Consider the following 7,934-nt stretch of genomic DNA (forward strand, 5'->3'; position numbering starts at 1 on the left):
GCTCACTAAATAAAAACCTAACAGATCACTCACGTCTTTAGGATCATATAAACTAGAAATTCCAAGAGTTCAGTCAAAACAGGGTGAATCGGCCTTCAGCAACTATGCCCCTCACTGCTGGAATCAGTTTCCAGAAATGATCAGATGCGCTCCAACATTAGGCACATTCAAATCAAGACTGAAAACACATCTGTTTAGCTGTGCCTTTACTGAATGAGCACTGTGCTACGTCCGCTAGATCACACTATTATGTTTTTCTCTTTTTTTTCATTCTTTTATAACCTGTTTTCAACACATTTAATCTGCTTTTGTCTCTTTTTAATCATTTTTTCTTTTATTTTCTTATGCGTGTCTCTTTTATTCCTGTTTATGTAAAGCACTTTGACTCTCCACTGTGTATACAATGTGGTATATAAATAAACTCGCCTTGCCTTGTACCTAATGGGTCTACACTGATGCTTGAAAGGAAAACTTTTGTAGTATTTAAATACTAATATGCACCATTTACTTATTTGTTAGTTACATGTATTGTTAAGGGGCATTGTAGGTACAGTAGATTGTGTTTCTTTTTTATCTGAGAGTGCATGTTAGTTTTCCCAGTTGCAGCAACTTCAGTTTTTAGTATTGAAAGATTGACACTTATTCATGCAATATTTCAAATATCTGATATGGTTTTAGCGTTGAACTGACCATGATCCCACCATCTGTCCTGTTTTCCACAGGGGAGATGCATCAACTTTACCCGGGTGAAAGCAGAGGAGCCAAGGTCACCAGCACACAGCCACCTTCCACCTCCACCGCCCCCTCCAGACCATCAGCCTCTCATGCGACCTCCGCCCAAAAGGCCACCATCCGGTGGACCCTCCATTAACCGCTCACCCCCAGGACCTCCACCAACCCGGGCTCCCCCAGGCCCCCGCAGACCCCCACCTTCACGACCGCCACCCTGCCCTGGGAACAGTCATTGAGAACAATGGAGGGCCTTCACTGCCACCCTAAAATCTCAGCCTTTAATTCAAAGTTGTGAAATTTACCAAAGCTACTGGTTTCCCACAGGTTCAGATCAACGAGGGATTAAAACCTGAGGTACGCTATTGAAAATAAAGCTTCTTTATCGAAATCTGTGGTTCCATAAAGAACCTTTGCACTCTTAAAGGGATATTTCACCCCAAAATTTACATTTTGTCACCATTTACTTGTACTCAAGTGTTTCTAAATGTTCATGAATTATGTTATTATTGTAATATTGGAAGAAGAAAAAAAAAAAATATATATATATATATATATATATATATATATATATATATATATATATATATATATATATATATATTTGTTCTTTGTTTTGCTGCTTTTTTGTAAAGCTCTTTGAAAAGCAACTTTTAAAGGCTCCATACAAAATAAATATATTATCAAAGAAACTCAAACTGGTTTGGAAGAACTGGAGGATGATTAAATGATGATAGAATATTGATTTTTAGTTGAACTATCCCTTTAAAAAGCTCCTTTATAAAAGGCTTTTTTCACAGTAATGCCATTGAAGAGCCATTTTGGTTTACAGTTAATTTTGGTTAACAAAATTTTGTAAAAATAATTTTGTAAAATTATCATTTTTTCTTTTAGAGTGAAGAGCATTTGAACAATGTCAAGAACTTGTTTTGCACCATTAATTTATTATAGTTTTACTTTTTTTGGAATGATAAACTTCTATTGATGCTACTGGTTTTATATACAGTATACAGTTAACATCAGAATTATTAGCCCCCCTGAATTATTAGCCACCCCGTTTATTTTTCCCCCAATTTCTGTTTAATGGAGAAAAGAATTTTTCAACACATTTCTAAACATAATAGTTTTAATAACTCATTTCTAATAACTGATTTATTTTATCTTTGCCATGATGACAGTAAATAATATTTTACTAGATATTTCTCAAGACACTTCTATACAGCTAAAGTGACATTTAAAGGCTTAACTAGGTTAATTAGGTTAAATAGACAGGTTAGGGTAATTAGGCAAGTCATTGTATAACAATGGTTTATTCTGTAGACTATCGAAAATAAAATATATAGTTTTAAAGGGGCTAATAACTTGACCTAAAAATAGTTTTTTTTTTTTTAATTTAAAACTGCTTTTACTCTAGATGAAATAAAACAAATAAGACTTTCTTCAGAAGAAAAAATATTATTAGACACACTGTGAAAACTCCCTTGCTCTGTTAAACATAATTTGGGATATATATATATATATATATATATATATATATATATATATATATATATATATATATATATATATATATATATATATATATATATATATATATATATATATATATATATATATATATATATAAATTCAAAGGGGGACAAATAATTCTGATTTAACTGTATATGCCAATGAACATTTTTTTTAAAGCAAGGAACTTTTCTACAAAATATTCAGTTGGCTTTTACAGTTATTCACACTAGAGAAAACCCTAAAAAATGTTCCTTCCTGACATCACTGCAAAAACCCATGTTTTGACTCTTTTTAAGTGTTTATGTTCTTACACTTTTTATCAATCGCTTACAAGCGCTTACCCATACATTCAGATACTTTTTCTAAACTCTTAACACAGACTTACATCTACAAAACTGCAAAATAGTATCCTTGCAAAATTCCCTCAATAGACCTTTACCCATAATAGCTTCTCAATCATCCCTCTCCACCAAATTGGCTCACTGTCTCTCCACTCCACCTATAGCTGGTGTGTGTTGAGCGCACTGGCGTCATTGTCCTTTGGCTGCCATCACATCATCCAAGTGGATCCTGTACACTGGTGGTGGTGTGGAGAGACCCTCCTCATGATTGTGAAGCGCTTTGAGTGTATGGCCATCTATAATAAATGCGCTATATATATAAATGCACACACATTACAAAACACAGTTGAACAAATTGTTAATTTCTTCTCAAAACAACATATTGTTAATTATATACTAACTCTTTTAAATAAAACACATCTTTCTCTGCCCACACTAACTTTAGCAAAACACTGAAAATCTGACTTAGAATGACTCAGATCTGACTTTTTTCCTTTACTGTTGACTTCAAGAGGTAGAATGGGAACACACTGATAGAACAGAAAATGTTTTACAGCATTGCTTACAGTAAACAAAATATCCATGAAACACACAAGAGCATTTTAAACAAAACAAAACAACAGGAAAAAGCCCAGATAAAAATGGGGGGATATAAAAAAAAGCACAAAATTACTATTTCTAATCTCTGCCATCTTCAGGGTTAGGGCACATGTTTTCATCAACATCACTCCTCAAAGTCCTCCTTTCACTGTATAAGTGTAAATGTAAGTGTAATCTCTGCCACAGAGTCTAAGCCAGAGGTTGGCCCAGTTTCTCCAACATAAATGAGCTGTGTATCAATTATTCAATTGTTTGTTTATTATCAGCTGAGATATATTTATGATATTGATATTATTTTTGAAATTATATAATTGCAGAAGCAGAGTGTGGGATCAACATTCGTAAATACATCAAAAACAATCCATCATTTTGTTGGGAGCTATAGTTTGTCTGTTCAGAAAATGTAAGCACTGGGGAAATATGTTCACTGACTGCATATTGGGTGAAAACGACATTAAAGTGTGAATGGTACGGCCACAAAAGACGCTGTGCTAATTGTGTGTAGAGTTTTGAAACAGGTTGGACAAACGCTTGTAAGCGAGTGAAAAGAACTATGATATAAAAAGAGGCACTAAAAGTGGGACTGCATCAATGCATGATTATTCTACATGCAAAATTAATTAATTTTTAAGGCACTTAAAGAACTTTGAATGTTAATTTTGGGTATTTATTAATCAAGTATTAAATATTTTAGTAGATGACTGCATGTGCAAGATTAGAACAAGCTTAATAGAGTAATTGTGGTATACATTATGCTCAGTTTTAATTTGTGGATGATATAAATTGGCCGCATCTTTAAAAATGAAAATCTGACTTGTTGTGACTGCAGGGCAGCACTACAGTCCTCTAATTTATTTAGCCTTGGGTTCCTGGTAGGCACTTGAATATAAAATGACAGGGTGTCCACCACTGGTACAGGATGCTCAGGCATGACATTTGATATAATATATATTTGTCTTTTCCTTTGTGGAATATGGTAATACACAGTAGTTCTGAAGAGTAAGAAAATATTAAAGTGAAAAATTTTATGTTCATGGGTTGGACTCTTGGTGCTTGTGTGAATGTGTCTTTTGCTTTCAAGAAAATTTTTAAATAATCCCATGTCTTCCCTTTAATTATAGGAAAATAAGATCAATATTATAGCCATTGAGTGTATATGTAGAAAAGGAATGATAAAGTATTCAGTTTTAGAATTGTTTGATCTTGAGCTCAAGATCTGGCAGTGAAAAAAGCAATAGCTTTAAAAGGATATTCCACAAGCCAGCAAAAATATGTGACAATTTTCTAGTAAAATATAAATTTTTTTTAGCTGAATCATGGTCCTTGGTGATGATTTGTCTGTAAATTGTTTGACATGCTTTCAAAAATCAAACATTTACTGCCATTACGTCTAAGTTACATTAAAAACACAGCATTCATTCTGTCCAAATTCTACAGATAACAATAAATCTTCTTGTTTAGCTGTATTTCCCTTTATTTTCACATATGGCTGACAGTCAACCTCGTTCTGCTCTGAAAGGAATTAATACTCAGCAGGAGCTTGATTCCCATCATGTAACTTGACATGATTCATATGGTCTGATGACTGCAGCTCCTTTGGCTGGATGCGCTGAACACTCATGAGAAACATCAGAGTGTTGACAGGAGCCACAAACCTGCAGGCCTCACTGGAGATCTTCACAATAACAGCTACACACTATGACTAACATCCACTGCCTCAGATTCAGAGGAGGCTCGTTCATGTCCATTTACAACAATAATCGAAATACAAGTCTCTTTGTCATGTCAGATTCAAAACTAGGACGTATAAAAACGTAATTATTTTGCAGTTACAAGTTACAACCATTAGTAACGTTTTGAAAGGAATGTACGTTTCAATTTGACCTTTCAATCTCCTGTGAAGAGAAACAGTGCCATCTGTTGGCCAAAACTACCGTTGTACACTAGACAAATTTGAAATAATTGGTTGAAATACGTCTGGCCAGGGCCGGATTAACCAATGGGCCTTATGGGCACAGGCCCAGGGGCCCGTGCGCACTAGGGGCCCCTGCGAGGGGGGAGAAAAAAAGACAATTTCGGAGTGTCTTTTTAGGCTAATTGCAAATAGCGCATCTAGTTGGACTAAGCTATTCGGGGTTTACGCCCATCGATGCCTCATTGATAGAGACAAGATGAGTAAAGAGCTGTGAACTAACACAGCCGCAGTGGCGCACCTTGTAAGGCACACGGCTTCATCTTTTGACGCGATTAATCATAACATCGGTTCGAATCCACCATCAGCTGAACTCGTGCTACTTTTATTTCTCCCCATTACATATCAGATTGGAAATATATTTATTTTTAACAGGAAAGAAACATTTTTTTAAAATAATGCAAATGTGATATAAAGTCACAAGTGTCTCGTGGGTATTTAATAATGTTTAGCCTTATTATAGGCGCCTGCCGCGCCTCCCTCTCTTCAAAAACTATATTGCTCAGACAACTGTATTTCCTCTGAGCAAAAAAATCGCGATCAAATATTAATATTAGTATTATATTTAAATTGCCTTTCTTTCTTTAACTAAACAGAATGCTGTAATTGGTCAAGTGCGGAAACGTCAGTTTTGTAATAACCCGCACTAAACTGAGCGGACTTCAGTGTAACGTTATATCTGTCATAGATCAAAAATGAGTGGACAAGTGGATTTAGCAAACGCGAGAGAAAGAGGAGAGGAGGCATCTTTATTGAGGCATTTTCCATACACACCTTCTTTAAACAGACCTGTGATCAGGAGAATGAGGGTACAGAAGAAGACGTTAACTTTAAATGACGAGTAGCTAGCATTAACCAGGCGGAGGATGCTAACGGCAGCGCAGCGCGGACTGGATCCATCATGTGAGAGACAGACAGAAAAGGAGAGAGAGAGGGAGAGAGAGAGAGAGAGAGAGAAAGGCCCAGAAGAGGAGAGAGACGGGAGAGAAGAGGTATAGTGTGTGTGATTTCGGATACTTTTAGGTTTATAATCAAGCCTTCATCACGAGAAGAGTAGAGAAAATACAGGGAGAGGAGGAGAGAGACAGTAAATCAGTGTTTGTATTATGAAAGACTCAGATTCATAGAACTGGATTGGAGAAGCATTGTGCGTTATATGCCATGGCAATAATATGCTTTATAAGTTTGTAAAAGCAATACACTAAAATACCCTTAAAAAAATAAATTATATATATATGTGTGTGTGTGTGTGTGTGTGTGTGTGTGTGTAGTTTTATTAGTATTTTTATTTAATGCTTTGAAAAATAATTTAAATCTTTGCAGACTATAAATACATATGTACTATATATCATTTATTTAAATATGTGGGCAACAAATTATAGATTCATTTTATTTAAAAATTATTATATTATTCTTATTTTTTAAATTCAACTACAGGGGTGCGGCCAGGTAGGGGGCCTTACAAGATAGTGTGCCCAGGGGCCCCTGAGTTCTTAATCCGGGCCTGCGTCTGGCATTTTAATAAAATTAACCTCAACAACAAAGATTCATTCTATAATCTTTGTAGGATTGTTTGTAGCTAAAAGTTCACCAAAAGCGTCTCGTGAACATCATGATAAACATAGCAGACTAATGTACTTCAACGAGTGAAATGAAGTGAAAATATGCAAACACAAATTAGTTAATTAAAACACCCGAAATTAACTTCCTGTGATATCGCAAGAACATCTTCAATGCTAAATTTTCAAAAAAGCCATATAGAAATTACTCAGGAGACTTTGGAAACCCTCAACAACTAATAGTGAATTACTATTGTACTCTAAACCAGTTTCTCAACCACCCAGCTCTGCACATCCACGTCTCCTTAACCAAACACAGCTGATTCAGATCAGCAGCTCTTTAGCTGAGACCGAAAGACCTGCTATGGGTGTGACAGATAAGGAGACATCCAAAACAATGACCTCCAGGAACGTGGTTGGGAAACTGCTCTAAACCACTGTATATTATTTTATTGATCCCCATTTCCAGTATACATTAAAAACAGTCAATTGATTAGCTTTATACCAATGATAATGAACCATGATAATAAAAAAACAGCAAACATTGACCATTAAAGTTCCGATTTAAGTGTGCTTTCGGACATTTATTAGGTACTAACCATTACATTAAATTATCATCATAACAATTATTATTATTATTTATTAAATTATTATTATTTAGCTGGGACATGACTTACTAAGTCAAGATTGTCAAATTCTAACAAAATAATTGGCATTAAAAACAGCAAATTACGACATTTATCAACCCAGATATAGCACAGTTGTTGTATACAAAAGATGCTGTATATAAAAATCACACTTGTACAAAAAAAGAACTTCTTAGAGGGCCATGAAACCCCCGTCTCAGCAGGGTGTTTCACATTGCATTGATATTAACGTACTGTATTAGTAACTAAATCATTTTGACTAAGGTATGACTTTAAAAACTGAAAGAGTACTGCTGACAATACAAACTAACTTTGCTATCTGAATAAACAAACAGAGCACATTGATCTCACACTTACCAAATCTGCAGAGACAGGACAATCAACACAAACTGCAACCGCATCTTTTTTTAAAAGGAGACAAGTGGCATATCCAGATTTCAACATTTCCAGAAGCGAAAAGCTTTCAGGTAAAAAAAAGGTTCCTTACAAACATAATTTTGTTGCGTGTTAGCAGAGCACTGTAATCCACACACACGAGTACAGCTGCGCTCTCATAGCGAGGAAACAAAAACAG

The 7,934-nt window shown here is 35.1% G+C and overlaps 1 protein-coding gene across 4 annotated transcripts in view; it reads left to right on the forward strand.

Annotated features, from left to right (window-relative positions):
* antxr1d (ANTXR cell adhesion molecule 1d) overlaps nucleotides 1-1,117 on the forward strand; it is a 42,397-nt gene extending 41,280 nt beyond the window's left edge. For all 4 annotated transcript variants that reach the window (XM_087279522.1, XM_087279521.1, XM_087279520.1 and 1 more), the window contains one exon: nucleotides 723-1,117. In XM_087279522.1, coding sequence (XP_087135648.1) covers nucleotides 723-968 — 246 coding nt within the window. In that variant the 3' untranslated portion in view covers nucleotides 969-1,117. The remainder of the gene's footprint in view (nucleotides 1-722) is intronic.
* The last annotated feature ends 6,817 nt before the right edge of the window (nucleotides 1,118-7,934 follow it).

The sequence above is a fragment of the Danio rerio genome, chromosome 13 (assembly GCF_052040795.2).
Source record: "Danio rerio strain M-AB ecotype USA chromosome 13, GRCz13ab, whole genome shotgun sequence".
NCBI lineage: Eukaryota > Metazoa > Chordata > Actinopteri > Cypriniformes > Danionidae > Danio > Danio rerio.